The sequence below is a fragment of the Camarhynchus parvulus genome, chromosome 5 (assembly GCF_901933205.1).
Source record: "Camarhynchus parvulus chromosome 5, STF_HiC, whole genome shotgun sequence".
NCBI lineage: Eukaryota > Metazoa > Chordata > Aves > Passeriformes > Thraupidae > Camarhynchus > Camarhynchus parvulus.
The window spans coordinates 16740506-16766742 of NC_044575.1; the positions used below are offsets into that span (position 1 = coordinate 16740506).

The following is a 26237-nucleotide window of genomic DNA, read 5'->3' on the forward strand; positions in this document are numbered from 1 at the left end:
AGGCTCCCAAGGAAACCAGAGCTCCTTGGTACTCTGACTGGGATCTTCCAGTTCATACAAAGAGGGCAGAGCAAGGTTGGTCAGATTCCATAGCAGACCTGATGAAGTACAAGGACCAGGATTGCTCCCAGGACTCCTCAGGAGCTGACAGCACAATGGCTTGGCCATTATGCTCCAAGCTCACTACTAGCTATGTCATAAGATTTCAGTGCTGTTCACCACTCCAAAGTGGTTTATTCAAAAACTGCTGGGTGATACTCTAATGGTGTTTCCTTTGGTGCTGCACTGAGGAAAACATCTGGAGAGGTGCAGGAGGATGAAAAAGCCAGACATTTGCAAGTACATAACAAACTGTTATGTAAACTCTTGTGAAAACTCTTTCACGCAAGAGCTCGTTGATACCTGCTCTGTGGGCTCTGATGGTAGAATGACACACTAGAACTCGCCAGAGTCCTCACACCCATGCTTCCACAGGCTAAGGCCCAAATTATTCTTCACTACCTAGGAAACTTGCTGCTTCCCAGAGAGTTGACACTTGAGTACCAAATAATTTTCTCTCCAGATTGGGTTATATATTGAAGGATATTGTGCAAAAGAGCAGAAAGTCTTCCCCTAACACTCCTAACATTTCTGGTTCCTTTCCCCCTTGTTTTTCCACAAGCTTTGGCATTTTCTTCAGCTTGTGGGGAAAAGGGAATCATACTCCTGTCCCCCAAATCAGGTAGTCTAGCGCAGCACCCCAGCTCAAAGCTGGTATCTCCCTTAATATTCCTTTAATCCTGTCCATGGTAGTTTTGCTACAGAGACCTCATCAACCCTCAGTTTGCATTCAAAACCAACTTGCTTCCTATATCCTCTTCTCTGGCAAACCCCACTGTCAATTATTAAAAGGCACTATTCTTTATACACACCCACAGAACATAGCTAAAGTTGAGAGTTTTTAGCTTGGAAATTATATTACTTTTTAAATTGTACTTGTAAGTGGTTGCAGAATGTTTTAGCAGCTGCTTTCTGGCCCTATCCTCATTCTCCACTTCTCCCTTCTCATTTCCATTTGTCTCATTCCACTGGAGTGTTTTGGACTCTTTGCTGATAGTTCAGATGGGGGAATCGAAACAAGTTTTAATCAAGCATTCAAATCACTGCAGGTAGACCCATTTGACAGCTTCCACAACCAGGCACTCTTGTGACAAAAGCCACCAGTGCATGAAACTCACATATGCTGAGCCAAAGCTGGAATAGTAATGCAATAAAAACACCAGGTACTCTCCCCTGAAGACTGCTAACTATACTGTGCAGATAAACTTACTATTCATAATGCTAATTCATCACAAGAGACGCTAAATTGCGGGAAGAGAGGAGTGGTTAGGAAAATCTCCCAGAACCCCAAGGTCAGTGCCTCTTCTCCATAGGCATGAAACAATCACTAGATAATTTCTTGGAAAAAACTTCTTCTCGAGTAGCTCTTGTTGTCATAGCTGTCCTGAGGAGCACTCTCTCTCCTCCACCTGTTCTGTGGATCCTCAGAAAACTGAGGTCACCTCCAGGGGTTAGCCAAGGGGTACAACACCTACAAGAGGCAGCAACCATGCACAGCACTGTGGATGAATAAACAGTTTGGTGCTGGGCCCTGACAGCACAGTAACCACAAAGAAAAGTTCACTTTTCTGAAGGTCCAAATCTTTCAGCTAAGCCTGAAGAAAGTTGTTCCCACGCAATAAAAACTTTAAAGCAGGTCCCACATGGAAACTGTCACACAAGATATTTTTAATTTCAGGAAAATGCTTCTCTGTGTTCATGCAAGATGCATTTTTAGAAATACAGCAGGGTCATAATAATAGTCTATCTAGTCCAAACTTGACACTGGGGATGGCTACCTCACTTAGGGAGAGGTGGTATTATACAACTGCATTTCTAAGGATTTTATTTTTCAAAGTACTGAGCACTGACAGAAATCACTGTCTCTCTTTCACATCCACAAAAACTTTACTCCTAACTTTAATGCAAAAAAAGTTTCAACAACAATGGATGCCCTTAAGAATTACACCTGAAAATATTTGTTACAGAAATATGAATACTGGCATAAATGCAGTCTGAACTGAAATATGCAGCTGCAAGCACCAGAAGAAGCAGGAGGACAGTGTTAAAAAGGGCCTGTATTGCTAATGAGACCACACCAAGGCTGTGACAGTGTCACATTCACTGTTCCTATCTTCCTTAGCCCATGAGGAAAACAAGAAATGGGTGATAAACTGGCCTAGGATTTACGGACGATGACATAAGCAAGGATTTGCAGGAAACCACAGCTCTGCAACTGCTGCTGAATCCCAAAGGCACAAAAGATCTCTCCAAAGACATGCTTGTTACATCAGGAAGAACCCCAGAAACTGAACATCTGGCATCCTTAGTCCTCTGCATCACATACAACTGATCCTTGCCAAATCCCCTCTTCTAGAGCTTTGGGGACATGGGTATGTCTGTACAAGAATGCAGATGAACAAAATCTATAACAAAGTTAGCATCAGCAGGTAAAATCAGCTTATTGGAAGACTTTTTTTTAAAATAAATACTACTTTCCCCTTCCAGAAGGGGGAATAAATACATAACTGTATTTTGTCATGCTGATTTTCTACCCACAATTTCTGTGTGACTCAACCTCTAACTGCAATTTATGAAGTTTCCTTCATAAATTAAAACTCATTCTCTGTTTGTCCATCCTGTATTTAGAGCACCTCAGCAATCTCAGAGTTGCTCACACGTCGGACTCTCTGCAGGTTATCCCATGTGGAAAACTTCTGCATCAAAATTACTGTGACACTTCATGGGAACTCCTGGTTTTTTACAGCTCAGATAGTAAGGACTGAACATTCATTCTAAGGAGGCTAACAGGATAGACTATTTTATATGACAACTGACAACCTATTTATATTAATATTCATCATATACCACCAGGATTGGAACTTTAATAAAAAGAAGATTTTCTTCCCTTGCAGAAAAAGAGAAATGCTTCCAAAACTAATAGTACTTTTAGGCATCTTAAAATAAATTTAAAGTAAATTTTATAGGACGACTGGTGCCAAAATGTCTGTCTTGTTCTTATGATAAAATAGAAATTACAGTAATACAGTTAATGAGCCACTTCTATAGGCCACGCAGACAAGAGACGCTGCAGTACCAAACTTTTTAGTCTCCGAGTCTGTTGAGGAAAATAGCTTTATAATTCATGCACATAAAAAAAAAACTCCACTAAAAGTCAGACCAGACACTGAAATTCCAATCTGCAATAGGCTGTCTGTAAGATATAAGGCATCTCCCAGCCTCCGCTAACAGGGAGCAAAAGAATTGTATCCAGCCTGTGTTGGAATGATACATTTCCTCCTCCCACTTTCTTTTCCTGACAAGATTAGTTCCCCTGGGATGAAGGAGAAGAGAAGCATGTGGCAGTGATGCATACAGTCCTGGTTCTGTGATAAGCAGAGACTGCAAACCCACCACGCTGAATCCTGCCAAACATATGCTCATGTGAGCGAGATTACGGGGCTTCTGGTGCTTCAGTTGTTTATTTCAATCATGCCAGGGAACTGAATTTACATCTCCTACCCCTACTTTGCTTCCTGCATTCCAAATTGTTTGTGCTACATTATTTGGCCATAAGAATCCATTTAGAAGGAAAAGAAAGCTCTGCAAACTCTGTCAGTATTCACATGCAATCTAATGTAGGAAAAAAACTGAAATTCAATGAGAATCTCATCAATAATTTGTGGCATACATAACACTTGAAAAGATTAACTTCTTTAAAGGTCAGATTCTACCAGTGGATGGATAAAACCTGTCCTACCTTGTGGATGAATTTACCATTAAGAATGCTGTTACTTGCCTTAATGAGACACCCCTAACATTTGATACTTGTGAAAAGGTATTAAGACATTGATCTTTTTTAAGTTCAATCCAGTCATTAATAGAACTTGGGGGAGAAATGGTATATACATGCGCAAACAAATGCTACTCAACACAAGACCAACGCTTGAAGCCCTAAGCAGCCTTCATAAATAATGTTCCACTTTCAGCAAATGGTGATGCATCACTTCTTGATCCTTCTCAAAAAAAGGAAAGGTCTTCTCTCACTCATGTTCTTTATGTAAAACAAAAGTTTGATTTTGGACCCCTGGGGCCAAAATCCCAGCTATAGGCCATTTCAGAAAACAAAACTTACACCTGACAAAATAGCAAATACTATTAAGCACCTCAAATCTACTTAAAATCACAAAGCAATGAGGAAGTCAAGGTTTATTTTATTGGGGATTCTGTGCTTCAAACACAGCCAGGAACTGGCCACAAAAAGGAGAATACAACTTTTCTAAAACATTGAACAAATTAGAATTCAAATCTTTGTTTCATAAATCCAAGTTACTGTCTTGGTATCCTTTCACTTTAGGGTATGAAAAGAAAAATCAATAAACTGAACAATTTCCATAGCTATTACATACACTTCCCAATTTCAAATAGGACCAGGAAAGGTTATACAAAGGACACAGGAAAGAACATTGCAGTGGCATTACCATAGAATTCAGAAAAAGTTTGGTTATGAACAGCAACTAAAATGGGTTATAGGATTTAAATCTGATGCCCTGAGACTAATTTGTTTCCTGAGTCAGCTGTGGCCTTGCACAGAGTGTGTGGCAGAATTGCAAGGTGATACTGCTCACATATTTTCCGTAAAGCCCAATCTATTAATCGTGTGGTTTATGAATCCCATCATACTGCAAGTCCTGGGGGCTTACTTGTATCACTGTAAACACACCTGAGCTTTTTGTCTCATGAGTGCTTTTGAGATCTCCAAAGAGATCTCCAAAGAGACCATTCCGTGGTCACTTTTGCCCTACTATTCAGTTTGAGTTGTTCTCTGCTTGGCATTCTCTGAGCTACCAAGCATTGCTATTCTGCCACCACCTGTGTTAGCTCATGCTCAGCTTCTCAGATGTTTCACCGCTGTTGTTTTCTGTACATAAAAGAGTGGATGTAAGGAAAAGGCACCTCAGCTGTCCTTTACATCACACAGATACTTAGGGGATGCGGCTGCATGGAGAGAGGGAAGGATACAGCCTCCCAGCTCCTAAACTTGTGTCCTCCTTAGCATTAGGATCTCTCCTGGTTTTGAGCATTGTACACTTCTGATGAAAGGGACTGACTGTGTATTGCATGCCTACATTCATACATGCTTGGTCGTTCCTCATTTCCATGCCTGCTGATCATATCTATTCCTAGCAATTTGTTGTCATCAACTCTATTATTGTGTGTGTTGTACCATTTGCTTCTCCTGTAGATTAGCTCTGTGCCAATGTTTCCACCCTCTTGTTTCACAGAGCATCCTTTCTGAGTCATCTGTCATTTTAGCACCAGCACATGTGCTCCTGGAGTTTGCTTACTACAGCTCCAGGCTCCCTCCTCCCCAACCTGGCTCCCTCCTACTCAGGTACACATACACCAACTCACAATTCCCACTGGTCTCCAGACTAGGTTTGTCAGAGTGGGGCAGAAGTTCAGACAGGCCAAATCTAAGCACATCTTGCTGCTTACCAGTTAGTAGGCACCAGCAGCTACAGGTAAGAAAGCCAAAAACTTGGCGGGGTGGGGTGGGTTGGGTTGGTACAGCTGCCCAGCACAATCTGTGAAGCAGCGTGCACTGCTTATAAAGCTGCCTGCCAAGGGAAGGATGCAAATGTCCAGCCTCTGCTCATGGCATGACTAAGTTGGCAGCATTTCAACTGGAAAAAATCCCTATTCACTTCTCAGCCCTGTCCTTCCTGTAGGTGTATTCTGCATCACCTGCCAGATGGCCCCGTTCATGCTGAACTTGTGCTCCCATCTCCTGCTGAGACAAGGTGTCCCACATTCACTCCCCATCACAGGACACTCCTGTTTTCTTACACTAAATACACCACAAAGTAGACTTGAGAAGTCCACCTTTCCAGCTTGTTTGTCAGCATAGCCTCTTCTCCCTCCCACAGAGAACACAGCTCTTGACATCACCTCCCACAGCAATAAAAAAGAAAGGCTTTAGCATTTCCCAGCAATCACATTAACTTTGAAGAATTGTCTGGCAGTGGCATCTGCTGCTAAGGATACAGATGTACAGCATGAACTAAAAGGCGTTTCTCCATGAAGCAGATGATATCACTGCACATACGTCACTGTACCAATATGTATTTTTCCTCTCATCTGATCAATGATTTTAGCTTTGGCAAAGGCATCAATGTAATAGCTTTGGGGGACAAACAACTTCAAACAAACTTTGCAGAAATCCTAGCAGTAAAACAAAAACATAAGGAGAAATTTCTTTATGTTTCACTGAGAGAAGCTGTGCTTCATTTTGAGTGGAAATTTTGTGTATTTAAAACATAATTAAATACAGCTCCAGGGGGAAAAAAAAAACTAATAGCAAAACAAACATAACCTGATGTAGTTCGTAGTAAGAACCTGAATATCCTTACAACTGAGTTCTGCTCTGTGGCTACCAGCCTTTTCTAATGGAAACATATACACATCCATGTTATTAGTTCAATATCAGGAAGGCAAATTCAGGAAATTCCATTTCAGCAAAGCAGATGAGAATTCAGAAGAAATTAATGTGCAGCAAGTATGAAATCCAACAGAAAAATCTCCCATTCCATTTTGGACTTCAGAAATAACTACAGTAGAATAGACCCTAGAATATTCATTATAAGGGGGATCTAACACTCAATTTATAATGCAAACCCTGAGAGCATATTGGTCACTTCCACAAGCACTGCAAAGGGACCTAAATGGGCTGCACAAAAATGCTATTATTATTATTATTACTACTACTGTTAACCATCAGGGTGATTTTTTTTTTAAGGTGGGCCCATGAGAACACCATAAAAGGTCAGGTAAAAATACACAAAACAAGTGCAAAGCTGCTACAAAAACAAAATAGTGATTTTTTTATCATCTGGCATGTTTTGCTCCAGGCAGCATCATTCTGGTATGGATGGTCCAAAATGGGTATCTATTGCTAAGGGCAGGAACAGGGCAAGGAGAGCCAGGCCTGGTACAGGAGGTTGAGTTGCTCAGGTTTGTTGAGTCGATTAGTCTGTGATGAGATCCATTACAGTTACTAATTCCAAAGGCATTAATTTAAATTAGTTCACAGGCTGCTCTAAGTTCTGCAAAGGATAAAAATTTCTCTTCTGGCTTCATCAGTTCTGGCTATAGTTACACTACTGGATCACATTCAAAGGCCTTCCTTTCCAAATCTTCTGCAGGATGTACACTAGAACTGGACTTCTATGTGGCTCATGAGGACATTCATGCTTATATTAAATAAGATTTAAAATTTATTTCTGAAGTATGAAAGAAATCAACTACTAAATGAGAGCCTTCTGCTCTGTGCAGTATATTAGACAATATCCAGATTTGCTGAGTCAATGCTTTCATAATTTTTGTCATGCCTAAAAAGTACAGCCCTTTTGAAAATGTTACAGCTTTTTATTTCAAAATATGTAGAAAATTATTTGGGACCCAGCTGCAGTCAAATCTGCTGAAGAAATGTTAAAGCCTTTCTTTCTTTCTTCAGTCTTAATTTGAGGAATCTTTTTTCAGGGTCTGTAGGTTATGGGTCTGCAAGAGATACTTGGGATGTTTTTGCTTTGTCTTCGGCATTAGCAAAAGTGAGCACAGGATCATGATGATACCTCAGCATTAACGATGTTTTGAGGATTTGGCAAGTATACAATTTTTCTACTTGAAATAATGATTTTCAACCATTACTCCAGGCCAAGTACAACTGCCCTACAATGCAGCCAGCCTTCCAAGGACTCTTAGCTCCTATAGCCTTGTCCCAGACCTGTAAAGGTATTTTTAGTTTCCTAATAAAAGAGTGAAGTAGCACAAGACCTTTCCAAATCTCAACACCAGTCTTTCTTGTTCACTTACCAAGGCATTGTGCTCTAGAAGACAGTCTAGAAGATATATTTTGTTGGTCTAAGGATTATTTATGTGGACATTATCCTGCCAGATTTCCTTTTTGTTATCAATCTGCACACAGGAATATTCTCTCTAGCAGTATGCTCCAGCACATTGACCCATCAGACCCACTTCGGTAACAAGCTGAACATGACCAGAGGGGCTTAGCTCTCATTATGGCCTTTTCTGCCCTTGCATTCTTTTATCAGACAGCTTCTGCTACATTACTCAATATTCTTCAGTCAACATTTTGAATTGTTCGCCCCACAGGTAAATTCATTGTTTATTCCTGTCAACACAGTGGCTTTAGCATTGACAGAGGAAAGGCAGAAAAGCACCAAGAGCCTGCTGCTTGCATGCCACCTCCTGGCATATCAATCCCACAGAGCCATGTCCTCACTACACATAACCCTAACAGAATAGTAGCACAATAGCTACAGAAATTGGGGGTCTGAATTTTTTCTCTTGTGAGAAAGGGGGGCTGGGCCTGTTTAGAGAAAAGAAGATTGACAGGAGACCCCATTAAAGCATATGAATATTTCAAAGGCGGGTGCCAAGTGGATGGTGCCAGACTCTTTTTGGTGCTGCCCAGCAACAGGATAAGGAGCAATGGCCATAAACTAAGATATGAGAAGTTTCACCTCAACATAAGGAAGAACATTTTGCACTCAGTGTGGCAGAGCACTGGAACAGGATTCCCAGGGCAACTGTGCAGACTCCCTCTACGGAGATATTCAAAACCCACCTGGAAAGTTCCTGTGTCAGCTGCTCTGGGGGACACTGCCTTGGCAGAGGGGTTAGACTGGATGATCTCCAGAGGTCCCTTCCAGCCCTAATGATTCTGTGAGTCTGTGAAATTATTTAAGGATCATTCATAGTATCATCCTGCTAAAGACAAGGCAATTTTGCAAGTGAAAAAAAATTGACCCATAGCATTTATGTAGTTTTTATCGGATCTTGCTCACATGCCTCATGACTATTTGCAGTTCCTCCCGTAAGCCATGCCAAGCTTTCTACTCAGAAATGTCCCTCATGATGGGGCTTCCTAAGTCATCCATACAAAAAAAGACTTGATACTTCACAGCACAGTTCTGGCTGGAAATAATCTAGGAAGCAAATGCCCTGCAATTCCCAGCAAAGACATGAGAGTGCCCAGTGAGTGGGAATGAATTTTTGCTGCCTCTTCTCCTTCCATCTCAGCTGTTCCACTGCACTTCTCAGACTGAAGTGGGAGTGCTGACAGAATAATTCTCAGATGGAAACAGAAGTCGTCCCAGTCAGGGCTCTTCTCAGACCCTGAAGGCAAAAGGCTATTTTAAATGTGCTGACCATCAGGCATGTGGACGCCACTACAGGCTGTGCACTACAGACTGGAGAAAGAGAAAACCCTCCCTCAATAAATTTTGGACCCAGGTCTCCCTTCAAACTCTGACAGTCACCACTTGCAAGTGCCAAGAGTATAAGAGCAGGGCACAAACTTAGAAATAGCCTCCATGGTATCCAGCCTCCAGCAACATGTGTCTTGAGAAATTCTGAAGCTAGAACTGGTATATTTATGTTTAAATGCTTTTGACAGATATGCTGGCATAATATTGTCTAATTGCTTTTGGAACCCAACACATCCAACAGCAGTAAGCTCCTGAGGTTACCCAGTCCTTACCTGTTCTACATTTACCACCTGGCAGTCTGAGAGGTTGTCCTACAGCTTTTGTACTGTGAGAAACTGAGGCAACCAAGCATTCCAGACTCATATCCCCATGCTGACTGACTGCCAAAGGCTACACGTGCACCCAACCCTTCCCTCTGCCCAGCTACTCCTATCTGCAACAGCATCAGCCACAGTTGCAGGAACAGGTTCTCTGCGAGACACTGAGTTCAGAGTCTGCTGCAGAGGATTAAGGACATTAGTTTCCAACTCAAAGCATGCAATCATGCAGGATTATAGAATCATAGAATTGGGAGAAACTTGGAAAGACCACAGGGGTGACAGCAGAACAGCTTGTGCCTACGTCCCCCCAGACGAACACCTCATCATTTAACAAACCTGAACCTTCTGTGACTGAAGCCCATTACTTCTTACCCTACAGCTACAGAGAAGAGCTATTCCCTGCCTCTTTCCAGCAGCTATTTACACATCTGCAAAATGTTGTTAAATATCTTTACCCATCTCTTTTTAACCAAAGAACTCCAATTCACAAAATCTTCGCCTGAGATTTTATTTTGACCTCGATCGTTCCCACTGCACTCAGATCAAACTGTCCAGTTGATCCCCGTCTTCCAACTGTAGCTCCCAAACTCTGAACTATATTCCAGCTGAGGCTATACTTAGTGTAAAGGAGATAGATCATTTTACAGGTTTCATAAGCGGTATATTTTGGTTTTATGTTGCAAGATGGCTTTGCTTTTTGAAGCAACACAGCATTTGGGACATAATTTCACCTTGTAGACCACAATAAACTCCAGATCTTCTCTTTGTAGACCGATTTGTATTTGTGCAGTTGAATATTTTTGAAGTGAAATATATTGCATTTATCCACTTATTTCAGGCTGTGTCTCCAGTTTGTCAACATCATTTTGGCTACCAAATGCATTATCAGTCTTCCCTGTCCCCTCAAAAAATTAGATCAAGACTGAACAGTAGCTGTAACAAAGTACATGAGGATGAAAAAACCTTCAAATTCTAAAAGAGTATTTTTTAAATTGAGCTATGAATCAAGGTCTGAACTACCTTCAAAATAGGTCCTTCTTAACATCACAGGTGCAGCTCATCTCTAATGAGGTTTCACAGAATAATTAAACGCAGACAGCTTGGGCAAACATCCAAATCTTCAGTTATTCACCTTATCTAACAACTCTGGCAAATAGTTGGAAGTGTTGTAATTCCTAACACAAAGAGCACATAATATCTGGGACCACTGACTGAATATTTGAGATACTTCTCATTGCTTTATCCACAGTTGGCAAAAATAGCATTAAATAAAGTGCTGAAGTTAGAAAACACTTTCTCATGTTCTGTTATTTTAGGCAGCTCTGCTATTGGTACAATTATACTAACAGTTTTGCTGTGTCACTTCTTTAAAATACCCATTCATCTATAATTGTGCAATGCTGATGGCTAACCTAGGCCCTGCAATGTATTTGTAACTGTTGCTGAACCTCCCAAAAGGGGAGCATACAGTGAGGCCAGCACACAGAACACACACAGGTAGCCAGGACTAAAGCATTTGGTCTTGACCTCAGACTTTATACAACTCTCGGAACATACTTTTAACCATCCACACCCATATTCACTCTCTTCAAAAGAGCTTTTTTAACAAAAACACAAAACTGTTTTCAGAAGTGGAAGGGGCCTCCCAAAAGTGGTGCACTGGCCATTCATTTGGGCAGCTCTGAAGGGACAAAGATGGCATTAGCATTTACATTTGTGATAAATGGATTTTATTCCTATGATACCTCTGTTATAAATTAATCCTCATTATACAAACTGGGAACTGAAAAGCAAGAAGATTAGGTGACTGAATTCCATCAGCAAGTCTGCAACAGAATCTAGGTCCTGCACCCAAGCCCAGTGCTTTCCACACTAAGACGTGTCAAGGAAAATAAAACAAGATAGATTTTTAAACTCCTTATGTTTGCTAATCATCCTATAACTGAACCTAACACCTCACTAACTTAGCTTACAGCATGGAGCTACTTTGACTTACTGAGTTTTACTCCTGATCTTAGAGCAATATGCTTCTCACTTTCCAAAGCTGTTATTCCAAGTGAGATTTGCCAAATTCACTTTGGTTATGTTACAGATCAGCCTCACAATGTGGGAGTGCATGAGAAAACAGTATCCTCTGCTCTGAATACCAGCAATGCTCAGGGAAATAAGCTGTACCACCACCCAGAAATGAAGAAAATGAGTCGCCAATAGCTTTGGCAGTTGGATTGCTAAAGCAGGACCCCCCAGCCCCAGCTCCATGCTAAGCCAACAGAAGCCCACCCAGCAGTACAGGGGCACATCACAGCTGCAGGTGCCCATGTCACATGGAAAGTGCCAGCAGAGCAGAAGCCAGTGCCTGCCCCTGCTCCAGGCACGCAGGGGTAGCAAGAGCAGATACACAGAGGGTCAGACAAGTGTGTGTGCCTGCACCCCAGGGCCCAGAAAGTGACCAGGAGAATGCACTTGAGCGCTGTGGCCTCGCTGTGGCAGGGTTACCATGCGTGGATTTGCACGGCTTTGCCCCGGGCACTAATGGAACGGACAATCTGCACACACGGCCTTCCAGCAGCATGAAATTTAGCAACTCGCTCTGGAAGGAGGATCACACAGTTACTCAACTCACAGGGCATGCCAAAATCTGCAGGAACATCTATTTCTCAAGGTCCTACTAGCGATAGCCTGGAGCAAAACATATTTTAAATGTCTCAGGGACAAAAAAAACCCCACCAAAACAACAGGGTTTTGTTTACCCCGTTCAAAGCTAAAGTTGGTCACAAAAAGCTTGGTAGTTTTAAAGTAACACTTTCAACCCAAAGTCCTGACTGTAAATACAAAATTTTCTCTCATGAAATTATGCCATGTTTTAAATAGCTGAGAACAGTAATTTGAATTCTTTCAAGAGGCAATTTAAACCTGCACAGATCTCATGAAGCTTTAAAGAGATCTATGAGTTAAGCAGCCATGTTTTACATACAGTTTTAAAAAGCACTCTCGCAGAAGGGTTTCAAAGGACTACTATTTACATATTTAAATTCCCAGGAATTTCCAGGCTGGAAAATTTCTGAAAAAAAAACTGCCATGAAAAATCAAGGACAAACACTGACACAAAACAGTGTTCAGGTGGGAATGAGCAGCATGCCTTTCCAATCACAATATATCATCCCGGGTCTCTGGAAGCTTGTAAGGTGTGAAGCTACAAGTCTCTGTGAAGCTGAACTCACACAGAACGGACACATTTTAGAAGCTGCCTTTGGTTGAGTGGCAAATTTTGCACGGCTCAGTAGATCTTTAATTATTCACACTCAAGTAACTACGCTCCTACTGGAAATCAAAACGTGAATGTACAATACCTTGCTGGGAGTGTACAAGCAGCACAGGTCCTTCCCAGAGTATCAGCGGAGCTGGGCTCAGACTCATCTCAGCCAGCTGCTCCCCTCGGGGTGTCTGCAGCCCTCTCGCAGTTGGTCTCGCTCAGACCGAGAGCTGAGCCCTGATTCATGGTTTCAGGCTCCAGCCATGGAATGCAGCCATTGAAAACCCAGAACTATTTTTACCCCTGAGCAGCCACAGCATTTCTGCCCCATAAAGACTGCTGAAGCCGATGCCTTACCCTGCACACACACCCACCCTGAACCTGACCAGCTAAGATGCATGGTTCCCTGGCATTTAGTGGGGTTTTTAACTGCACAGTTGCTACCAACAGGACAAAGCAGCACAGCCCCTGGCATTATTGTCAGCCCTCAGAAGTCAGACATTTGATCCCAGTTGTCAAAATTAGAAATTCCTCAGAAATGCTTTGCTCTGGGAGATAAGATTAGCTCAGAGCAATGACTGTCTATATGGTTTGTCTTGTACACCACCAACCCCAGCCTGCATTTAACAAATACGTGCTCAGATCTTCAGCTGACAGGCTGCAGACACACATAAAAATCATTACGTGTCAAACAAAATCACAATGTGCTTTAAGAAAAATCACAAGGTCAGGCAATCCCAAAAAATTCACAAAACAGACCAAGATGGCTTTTTATATAAAACATTCTAAAATATGGAATTATCTTACGTAAAAAATTAGCAATAAATCAAAGGCAAACACCTGAACTAACTTTTCAAGATTATACAGAGAATATTGACCACCTGAAATTTCCCAACTCTGCTGTCTCAAGCCTACAGGATTCTACAAGTGTACTTCAGAAATAAAAAATACTGGAGGTATAAATAACAATAAAAACCAACTTTTTTTTTTTTTTACATAATCAACTATTATCAACACATTATATAATCACTTAAGCAGAGAACAGTCCATAGGTGTATAGCTGGACATACATATAAGGTCCAAATACCTAAGAACCAGCAGACTCACTCACTTGCTCATATTTTGCTTTAGACAATGAAAAGTAACTGTAGGCATTTCTCAGAAATATGTGGTTAAAACACAAGGGGAACAAGGTAAAACTGACAGACCTACTGACAACAGTCAATTATTAGTACTTAACCTGTGGAAGCACATGAAGGTTGAGATAAGAATCAACAGCACTGCATCACACAAAATGCCATCTGGAGTTTCAAGGACAATATAAAAAATATTGTGCAAAGGCTGAGACTGCCAAGGTCATAGGAAGACAGTTATGGTCACCAACAAGCAGCAAATGCCACAATCAACCAAGCTTCCTAATGAGTTTTGGGGCAGCAACCCCTCTGTAAGGTCCCTTCAAAAGGCAGCTGCAATGGAAGCTACAGTACACACAAACACTTAGAGTAACCTTAATGCTATGTGTAACTTACAGACAAATTTTGTGACCAGATACACCCAAAGCTGGGGCAGTTGGCATTCTGGAGATATTCTGTTTAGGAAAAAGTAATGGAATAATTACAGGATTATTTCACATCACTCACAACTGGCTGCCTCTAGCATCATGCATACTGGTTCTGCAACTCTGAAAGGATCTGTTCCTTTTAAAGCAAGACCTTGGTACTGGGAATCCACCCTTTGCTGCTTCATACTTACACAGAGACTATTGAGAAAGTGTAGGTGGAGAGTGCAAGGAAAACAGAAATGAAGGACACCACTTGGGGAAGAAGAAAGCTAAATTAGAGTGTGTAAAAAAACCATGAAACATATCTTAAAGTGGGCCAGATCTGACACCAACAACCTGAAGCTCAGAGAAGGTTAAAGGAGCAATACAAGCTTGTAACATCCAGAAGGCTGAGCCACTTTAACACAGCTCTGGGGGAAATAAAGCAGAAGAAACACTGTTGCTGTGAATTAATGTCTCTGTGAGAGATTATTCTCAGAGACCAGCCTGCTGCTATTTCTGCAATGAGCTGACTCTCCAGAAGTCCCTTTCATTTGCAGTGAGCGCCAGAAACTCTATCAGCTACAAAAAGCCAGGAGAGAATAAGTCTAGCTAACAAAACCCCTGTGCAAGTAACTTCACAGTTTTTATCACTTTTCACCTAGGAATTAGGAAGTACATATTTCCTACCTGTTAAATTACTGCCAGTTCAAGGACAGTGCCTCAAGTTATTGGCTCTCACAAATAAGAGAAAGTGAAAAAGACTGGCATAAAACCCATTCCTTTTCAACAGAATATTTAAAGTTCTCCTTTCATACTACTAAATAGAATTCAAAAGGAAGGAAAAACCATACACTAATACAAACCCAAGACTGTCTGATGATAGCTTCTGCTTTTAATACCTTATTCAGCAAATTTCAAGTTCTTTGAAAACCAGAGGGTGAAAAGTCAAGATAACCTCCATGAACTTTTAATCTGGCTGTTTTGGAGACTGCTAACACCAGACAGGAAATTATTCACCATTCTCCCAGTGAACTCACTGGTTCATACAGCAATGTGGAGGGATGGCCAGAGGAGTGCCTAAAACAGGGAGTAGCAATATGAGGCCATCTGTGAGGGTCTCAACATTTGCTGGTTTGTTTCTAAATGAAGAGTTTAAAATAGTTATTTAAATATTTGCCACTTAGAAAGACAAGCTTTTCCCTTCTGTACTCAATTTTATGCCTGGCTTGGATTCAATGGTCAAATAGAAAAAGGAAAAAACCCTACATGAAGTACAGAAAAAATTCTTCAGTGTCAAAAAATACATCTCAAAAAGTATTGTAGCAGTCTCCATCACAATTACCAGAGAGGCCTTAATATATGAGAAAGGAGGATGGAGAGGAAATAGATTTAAAAAGCAGCAATTTAGGGTGCCAAATTCTAACAGGTTTTAAAGTTTTTGTTCTTCCAGAAAAAAACATCCTACTCATCTCACTTTTGAGGATTAGCACCATGCAAGGTATATTTTATAACATTTTCAGGCATCATGAAGAAATCCTAAATCACTTTTTCATAAAGATCCTATATGCTTATAGGACAAGAACTGTAATGAAACTATCCATCACTGGTGTTAAACAGTCCATGCAACTGAAGACCAACAGAAAAAAAGAATCTGAAACCAATTCATCAACTTTATAGTTTCAATTTTCAGGGAGAACATCAAATTATTTTAAATAGCAGTTATAATGCAGAAACTCGGAGGCATCTTCAGGTCTTTCTGTTACTCTTCAAGAAGTATAGCCAGGCTGTGTGGATCCTGCTTGAACAGCGAGTGAGAGGAATGACCTGACAGCTGAAATAGCTGCTGCCACTTTGCAGCACTGCTCTGGTGTGAGTGCAGCAGAAGGAGGGGAAAGGGAGAGCTTCCTAAAGAGGAGATGTATTTCTAGTTTAGATCCCAAACTAAGTGCCTGGCAAACCTTTTGCACTCACATACAGACAGAAACCAAACCCAAAAAGACACCCACAAATATACATTTCTTTCCTCTTCTTCAGCAGCCTCGAGAGCTAATAATCCTCAATAGTTATTATCGCTATTCATCCAAAATGCAGAGGCATGAGAAGGACAAACACCCAGGCAGCCACCGTGAGCCAGCCTTGCAATCTCAGCACAGGACAGTTGCTACCTTAAGGCTTAATTTGTTGTTCATGTCATTGCAGCACCATGCCTAGAACAGAAGTCTTACCCACCTCACAGGGATGCTTACAGGATCAGCCCCACTTGGGAGCCAGAGGCCTCAAACTGAACCCCCTGCACTGATTCAAATCCAGACTGCTCATGTGGAAAATCTCCAAGTGTGATATTTGTATCCTGTTCCAAAGACGAGAACTGAAAGCAGTATCTCTGAGCCTCTGCTTCGGGCTTGCACTAATGCAGTCACTTTGCTTGTTGGCTTCTAAGTAGTCAGAACACTCAATTATCCCTGTATGTCTTATTTCTTCTACTATTTCCTAAGCATTTGCTCTGAGCTACTGCTGAAAAAGGATGCTGTGCTAGTGTTGCTCTGCCTCACAACTGCCTTCCTGCCTGAACTCAAGACCTTACAACACAGCTATTTAATCTGCATCTGAATGTTCTGCCAAAAAGAGCTACAGCTATTGAAATTGTAGGTGCTTGTAATATTAAAGACATTCATTTTGGGTACAAAACACTGTCCATCAATGAAGTTGGAGGGCATGTCGTGGTGTTGTATATGCTGTTCACAGGAAACCTTAATTCTACTTGCAACAGAAACACCAAATCCCCTGCAACAATCAAATGTCAAACCAACAGCAGAAATTGCCAACCTTTTAAATTCAGTACTGCAGCCCACCTCTCCTGTATTTACCTCTAATTTTGGCTTCTTTTTTTTTAATATATGCTATTTGTCAGATAATGTGAAATGCATCAAATCAAGGGTTTCATTCAGAAGTTCTTGTAGATAGAATTTGAGGAGACTTTCTTAGATCACACCTTGGTTTTTTTCCCATCTTTGTAATTTCTTTTCTGATCACCTCTTTTTATTTCCCATTCCCAGATCACGAGCTAAAATGTCAGCAAACTCTGTTAAAATACATATACAAATAAGAAATGTCATAGCACCTACTGAACAATGTAATAGTCTCCTGTGTTACCACATTCGTAATTCTTCTTAGAACATAAATTGGGAGGAAATGCAGGACCAAATAGAATCATAACAAGACAGTAACACAAATGTTCAGCTTCCAAACTTCTCTAAATGGAATCACACACACATGATTCAACAGAAAATGAATTTTAAAAACCCTCTTCTTCCTCAGGTAATTCAATTTTGAACAGTGGATATTAAAATGTTATTTAGCTTGTGTGACTTATAGCAGGTGCCTTCCTTACAATAAAGCCCTCTTTTACAAATAATAATAGCTATGCAAAAGTATTTTTCAGCACTTCCAGGCTTTCCAGAGAGGAAGACTAAGAAAGCAACACATTTTTCGAATTTGTGAGTATCAGCCATTGATTCAGTGCAGCACTTCCATGCTTCAACTGTTCCCCAGATAAATCCAGCAGAATATTTCATATTTACCCAAGGCTGCCACACACCTGGGAGTCCTAACCACATCCAGCATGCACAGCAAGAACAGCAGCATCCAGTTAGCCCTGTATTTTTCAGAGCAGGCTCGAAGACTGGAGACAGCCATTGCTTTGTTAGCTCACAGCTTCTGCTTTTTTGTGGGTTCTCAGCTATGCTGCTAAAAACCAGGACAGCCAACACCCTCCTTTCTGACCAAAGGGCACCAGAATGGTGCATGATGTTCTTTTCTGTGAAAGCTGAATGATTTACGCGCAGTGTAGACACAGGATCAATAACTGAAGCTCTGATCAAAGGAGACAGCCGAGCCTTGATTAATCACAGCAGGTTATCTTTTAGGTGATAGATCAAATCTGGAAAGGGCATCTCTCTAAGAGGATAGGTTGGATCCTGCCACTTCCTCAGCAGCACACAAGGCAACCTTACTAGCCAAGAAAGAAATCTGAGAGGCACATCCAGCATCCAGCAGACTTTGCAGAAGTCTGATCATTCAGGGGTGGGATCCAAGACAGAGTCAGCAGCAGACAGCTCAGGTGATCTAACAGGCAGCTGCTACCTGGAAAAGAGCAGTTGGTAGGAGAGGCAGGTATTGAAAGGAATACCTGATGGTTGTCCACACTGCCCACAGCCCACACAGTCACAGGGCATGGCAGCCTCACCTAGACAGACCACAACCACCAGCAGAAGAGCAGTTTAAATGCTGCTTACTCTGACATGTCTGTACATTCATGCTCTTGTCTCCCAACTGTTTACCCACTGCACCAAAGTGTTCTTAGGACATCACTTCTCAAAGTGCCCATATCATAATTACTCTCCACTGCTTTTTTTTTCCCCCTCAAGTTTACTGGTTCTCAGAGAGTTTCTGCAGGTGTAGCTGTTGATTGGTAAAACATTACAGCCCTGCCTGTAAATCTTTAGACCACCAGTGCTACCAAAATACAAAGACCAAGGTGTTAGTAGCAAACACTATTGCCTACATAGGGATCCCAAAGGCATTATATACCAAGCTTGCTTATAAGCTTTGGAAAAACCACTGACTATAAGCAATAAAATACACATCCCATTTCTTTTGCTTATGCAGTCATACACCTTCTCTGCAAAAAATACATTATTTTTACAGTAGTGCAGAAATATTTTATTAGGACTATTATTATTATTATTTCTTCATAAAAGTAATTTACACAGGAGGCTATGGATTCAGAAAGGCACTTCAGGATATATTTAACTAAGCAACTGAGTAGCCTCATCTCATACACAACCCTGCAAAACAAGAGGTGAGAATTCAGGGAGCTCTCTATTGCTGTCTGATATGGCTGTGCTGCATTCTTTTGTCAGCTGAGATACCCAGGGATAAACAGCAGGGTATTTCCTGGTACACTGACTAATTGCAAATGGGAATGCTCCTCCAGACCTAGTTCGTCTCTTTAGTATGAGATAAACAAGCAACCTCAACCAAGTATTAGCAGTCCAGTATTTCTGGGGTGTCCTCCATACTCAGCAACATGCTCTCTACAGTTACAAAGATCATAATGCCACGCTAGGGTTTGAGCAGTTCTTGGCCTCAGGATAAATTAATAGTTCTTTTCCCTTTACTTCAGAATACACTAAAATGAGAAGAAAGTAATATTCCTGCACATCAGCAGAAGAACTTCTAAACATGGGTCTCCTTCCACTTACAAAGCCCCCTAGGAATCAGCGAAAAAATACTGAGGAGGGTTCAGCCTCTGTTCTGGAGAAACAAGAAACAGAATTAACAATTAATGAAAGCTGGAGCCATCCAGTGTTCAAGTTCCTGCTACAAACTGGAGCTACAGAGAGGCAAATGCACGTTCCTACTGTGTGGATCATAAATGAACAGTATTTCACTTTACTGCTGGGAAAAAATATTTTGTACATTTCTTCAGCTACTATTGTTCTACCATTATCACACAGGCTCGTATTTGAATTTTCCCTGACTTCCTTGGCATCTACAAAGATCTGTAAAATGCAACTTCTGGCCATGCTTCACAGTTCAGCATTAACCCATGCATGCTTGATTCCTTCTAAACACTATTTTTTCCCCTAAAAGTAGTAACTTGCATCAGTGATGCATCATCATGCTCAGGCTTCAAGAATTGTAGATTGGCCCAGCTCCAGGCACTTCTGTGGAACACCAAGGATAAGGAGGAGTCAACCTGTGAATTTAAAGGCCATGAGCATTGTTAGGCTCATATAGCGTGCACCACACCAGCAACTGAATTTAGCAATCCACAGCCATAAACTGGTTCAAGCGTTTCCTGACAGAGTTTGACACATATAAAGATGACAACAAACGAGCACAGCAGCAACATCAAGGTGATGAGTAAAGAATGTGAGCGTATTTCGTAAACACTGCCTACTTTTCCTCTGCAACTGATGAAGACTCACTGTCAAGATCTTCTATTAAGCCTTTACAACTCTGAGATCTGAATGTGCTGGAAATAACCCAATGGAATGCATCGGAAAATTGTTAAGCCATAATAATTTTAACTACGAACATCGTATTTATGACAGCCCCACCATTTCCATTATAACTCTGGCAAACATAGAAAGCTTTTTACTCCCCATTTAACAGCTATTTTTGTCAAGGCCAGGACTGCTATTAATACTACAGCATTAGAGCCTCTGGCTGAATTTTAATCAGAAGTAGGCTCTCCTTCATTTTAGGCAGAAGGAAAGTGGTGTGATGTACTGGTGTGCCTGGCTGCTGCTGCTGCAAGCGTACAGAGGGCATCCATCTGCATCCAGAAGGGCAGGACAAGGAAAAGGCATTCTGCCTGTGGCATTCCATACCAGATTTTCTCTCAAAGCAACAGTGTATCTAACCAGGTAAAGGAATCTGAGGAAACCAATACAGCAATCCCTGGCTCATGCGATACATGTGCTACAAAAAAAAAAAAAGACTAGGTGTGTGTGTGGAACTTGAAGCACTGCTGAAGCCCCTGTTGCTGTCTGTCTCTAAATTCCTACATGCAACTGGCCATTTGAACCATGTCTCTCAACCCAGAGATCCAGCTGGCAACCAGAGCACACAGTTTTAAGGTCTCCAGGGTCTGAGCTTGTTAATTATAGTAGACACTTTAGTGTCAAGGTTGGCACCTCCAGTATCCCTGATGGGGATACTGTCCCCTTAAGTGACAATATATGGCATTAGATCTATACAGCATACAAAAGACTGCTCCTGCGTAGTAAACAAAACTCAGAATTAAATATTTTTACAGGAAATAGGAAAGCCAGCTGGAACAGCAGTTGTTGATTTCTGCCTAGCTAGAAATTATTGGTGACATTTATGGTTAAGGTATCAGGTGAGTCATCTTTGTTTCAATCTGCCTCTTTTAATTACTTCATTCCCTTTCTCATGCTCTTCAGTGGCTCCTTGTAGCAACCTCATAATAGTATATCCATGGGTGATGTGCATGCATCACTTCAGCCTGCCTAACACACACCTAATACAATAATCATAGATTCATAGAATGGTTTGGATTGGAAGATACTTTAAAGATCACCTAGTTCCAGCCCCCTGCACAGGTGGGGACACCTTGCACTAGACCAGGTTGCTCAGAGCTCCATCCAATCTGACCTTGAACACTGACAGGGATGGGGCATCCACAGCTTCTCTGGACAACCTGTCCCAGTGCCTCATCACCCTCACTCAAAGCAAAGAACTTCCTCCTTTCTAATCTAAACCCACTCTCTCATTCTGTAGCCATTCCCCCTTGTCCTGGCTCTACATGCTTTTGTAAATAGTACCTCTACATCTTTCCTGTGGGCTCCCTTCAGGTCCTGGAAGGCCACAACTAGATCCACCTCAAAGCCTTCTCTTTTCCAGGCTGAACAATCCCAATTCTCTCAGTCTTTCCTTGTTTGAGAGGTGCTCCTTCCCTCTAATCATCTTGGTAGCCCCATCTGGACCTGCTCCAACAGGTCCATGTCCTTCCTGTGCTGGACCCCAGAGTTGGATGCAGCACTCCACATGGGCTCTCGGCAGAGCAGAGGGGCAGCATCCCCTCCCTGGATCTGCTGGCCACACTGCTTTTGATGCAGTCCAGAACACTGTCGGCTTTCTGAGCTGCAAGTGCTGGGTCATGTCAGCCCCTTGTCCACCAGCAATAATGCTCCAGGAGAATCCAGTGCTTCTTTAACTTCTGCTAAACTGGTCCAGGTTCTCCGGTTTAAGCAAAACCTAGCTAACAGATTCCCAGTTCTAGCCTACTGCTAGCTTCACATCCACTTCCAAAAAGAGAACTCAAACCTTCTTTAACTCATGGGGGTGCACCGGCTCCTCGCTCCACAAACATCACAGCAGCTGGGGCCATCCAGCAGGACCACAGGAAGAACCAGCTCCCTCAGCATACAAGCTTCCTGCTTCTTTATTCCCACAAAAAGTAAAAATCATTGATAATAGAGAAAAATGGTCAGAGTTCTGCATGAAATACAGCCTGGTATGTAATTAGCAAAGCAAGGGAAAGCTTTCAAAACCAAATGTATTGAAATCAGCTCAGCCATTTCCAGCAATGTTCAAGAAAGAGCTACACAGGGCAAGGCCTGGTCTTATTTTCAGCATAAATGATTCCAAAGTTCCTCATGCTTCCAGAAGTGCAAATTTCTCTTGACAGCCACAAATTCATGTAAAGAATGATGACAATTAGAGAAACGTAATCTGTCACACTGCATAGTTTTATTTTACTCAATAATGCACCGATATATATACACACACAAGAATGTAAAGCATATTTTGACATTTAAACCATCCTAGCTTGTCTGTGCCACACAGCCCAAGCTGTCAGGAGAAATGTGGGAGTGCTGCAAAGTTTTGAGATAACAACTACTTTTAATTAAATTATGAAGTTGAATTTTTACCAAATTAGCATGCACAGCTTCTCTCACACAAACATGGAAATGAAAAACATTTGGCTAACACTAATTTTTCTGGCCAGTCACTTCCCCAAAGCTGCAACTTTGACTGCTGCAAGCCTTTTCTCTCCAGAACATCAGTCCTTTTTAGAGACTAAAGCACCAGTCTGAGATTCAGATGATTATGATTCAAATTCTGGCTCTGACACATTTAACTAACACTTAGTCTGCTTCCAATCTAATCTGTAAAATTGGGATAATCCTACTACTTTTTCTTAAACTTTGTGAATAGGGTAGGATATCTTGGATAGCAGAAATAATCTTTGGCAGCACATTGTTCTCTGGAGGTCACTTTCACCATCCACAAAGAGTAACTGACACTTTCTGAAGGTGCCTGGGCTTTTGTGGAAGTCTAGTGAGGCTCACTCTCCTTACTTACTTACTAAGATAACCATCATAAGTGGCTGGCTCTAATCTTAAGAATTATCATTATTACCAACCCTACCAAACTTGCATGAAAATTCTGTAGGAGGAAGCTGAATCTTTCAAGATACATTCCCCAGGGATACAAGACTGAGGAGGAACCTGGTTCTGCAATGTGGAGAAGAGACTATGCACTCCAAACACATTCCTTTAACTGGAAGCATGATATGTCTGATGACAATGTCATGTGAGGAACATTTGAAGAGCATCAAGATAATCCCATGGCTTTCCAGTGGCAAGAATATAATGGCTGTGCTCCACAGAAAGCATCTTCAGGACCCTGCACAGCTGTGGACCTTCCATTCCCAACAATGGAAGGAGATAAATACTGCTAGTTGTGGTCACAAGTGATTACTCATGTCAGCTACCCTCATCTCTGGTGGCAGCTTAGTTAATGGGAGAATTAAAAACAATCCTTCAGGTTATTTGTTGCATATATATTTCACAGAGGCAGAGAAGACAGAAAAGTTGTTGCTCCCTGCCTTTGCTCTTTCTCTCCTTTCCTTACCTCTTTTGTATCACTTATCTAGAGAGCAGCTGGTCATATAAATAAATAAGAGTGAGGTCAAAGCTGGTACAAAAAAGATTGATTTGACCTAGAAATGTTTTGAGAAACACTGCACAAACAAGATGCCTGCGGAAAGTACAAGGGAAGAACAAAGACATAATGGCTTTTTTTTCCACAGGGACACCTACAAGGAAAACATTTTCTTTGCCTTCCCCATGCTTCCCCTCATTCTGAAAACCATCAATGTGATGCACATCTTGATACTAAATGGGTGAACAAACACTACACTTCAGTCCCAAGAGACTGTCAGCATCCAGAATAAGGAGAACTCACAACCACACCAAATGCATGGTTTCTGGGGGACTGATTTCACCTCATAAAGGAAAAAAACTTTTTCCAGAGCATTTCCCTCCATTAATTTATACAGACATTGTCAACTTCTGCAGCTTCACCCACATATAGACAAGTTTGCTCCCAAGGGATTCTGTAGGGTGGTTGGGGTTTTTTCAAAGATCTCATTTACTGATACTCACACCTTATAATGTTACAAAAATAGTTTGGGTTTCAAGCCACAGTACAAGAGAGGTACAGGGATTAGGTTTCAAATGCATCCTTCAGTATTTGTAATAAACTGACTCCTGAATTAGGTGGCTTACAAGGTTTTGGATGCTGGCAGAAAGCCCCTAGAGGAATTAAATAGCACTGTAGGAAATTGATCTGTCAGTTGTTCTGCTGTGTGTAAGGGCGTCCTAAGCCCCTGCTCCTTCATTAACTTCCCTGTGCTGCAATTTAGCACCTTAACTACACACATGTGAAGGCTTTGTGGGACCACATGATGAACTGGTCACTTAAAGATCAAAAGATACTTTCACTTTCTGCCACATTTTTGACTCTCCATCATTTTGATGCTCAAGTTTCATGGTGCAGCCCCACTTACAGTCCCACTGACACAACAGGGAGGGCAGCAAACCCCAGTACAGGGCAGGTGAGTGCCCAGGCTGGCCTCTTTGCCCATACTGGTATTTGCCACAGCTTTTAGAATTCAAAGTTGTCTGAAGTCACCTGAATACAGCAACACTTTTGTAAATCAGGAGTCTTAGTCTAACCTGCAGTGAGTGATTTCATCCTACGGAGACCTTAGGGCATTTTCAGCAGAGGTGATTTGCACCTCACAAACTCTGCAGCCAGAGAAGATAAAACTTAGAAAAGGTCTGGACAGTGATGGCAAGTGTGTCAAGAAGTCTCTCCTAGTCACTCTTTAAGCTAGCAGAATGCAACAAAACTCTCTTTTGTCAGCCTTGGGCTGTCTCACTGCAAATTAGCGTTCATGAAGAGACAAGCAAAACAAAATACCCATGGAGGGATGGGGTGGGTTTGTTTTTACACTGGCCTTTGTTCCATGCAGCAATGTGGAAGTGCAAGATAAGGGTTTCTGCTACCCAGAGCACACTGCACTTGAAGCACACGTGGAAGTCCCACTCCTGCTCACAGGTGCTGAGCAGCTCAGCAAGAGCTGAACGCTGTCACTGCATTTCCAGAGGTGTTTATGGACAGGAAACACTTGCTATCTACTTGTCCTCAGGGACAGCCCATTACAGCATTCACTTGGACAAAGTAAAAAGGAACAGAAACACAGGTGCTAATTAGCTGAATCCACTCACATTATGCCATCATTCAACAAGCCTCTGTCCCTGTCTGTATCAATGCAATACCTCAGTTGGCCCATCTGAACACAGCCAGCTGACTGTGTTAAGAGGCGATGAAAATTTTAGTTAAATCTGTCCAAAAGGTACTTTTAAAAGGACCATAGCAGCATAATAAGTGAACTAACTTGTAGCAATGATACTGCAGAAGGGAGTGCAAGACTGGCTGCAGAAAACCAGGGCCCTGTGTCTCCTGGGGCACAGGACAAGCATTCTCAGCTGAGGCATGAACACATGTCTCATACCAGAAAAGCATGGAATAATTCCTGCATGGTTAAGAGCTTCATGAGGCATTTGCAGCAGCTCAGTCTGTCCCATGCAATATTTGATGCATGACATCAGGAAGACACTGCTCTAACCCTGCTTTAGCCCCCAGGGTTTCATGCACATGTCAATCATGCCTTCCAAATAGCAGAATGAACAACTTTCAAATGCACCCAGAGTTGGACACACATTGACTCAAACAGATCATAAAAAGTAGTCAAATTTAAAGGGACAAATTCTTAAATGTACATTGTAGGCCACAGAGTTACATGATTGGACCAATGTGACTGTCTCAGTCACAGTTCAGGTCATTAATTTTCTTGTTCAAGGGAT

At 41.7% G+C, this 26237-nt stretch overlaps 1 protein-coding gene across 6 annotated transcripts in view; it reads right to left on the bottom strand.

Moving 5' to 3' along the window:
* TSPAN4 (tetraspanin 4) overlaps nucleotides 1-26237 on the bottom strand; it is a 416627-nt gene that overhangs the window by 212352 nt on the left and 178038 nt on the right. Inside the window, exon 1 of one of the 6 annotated variants that reach the window (XM_030950217.1) lies at nucleotides 13042-13130. The exons of the other annotated variants lie outside the window; for them this stretch is intronic. Coding sequence (XP_030806077.1) covers nucleotides 13042-13108 — 67 coding nt within the window. The 5' untranslated portion in view covers nucleotides 13109-13130. Of the gene's footprint in view, nucleotides 1-13041; nucleotides 13131-26237 lie in introns of those variants that run through there. 6 annotated transcript variants of the gene reach the window in all.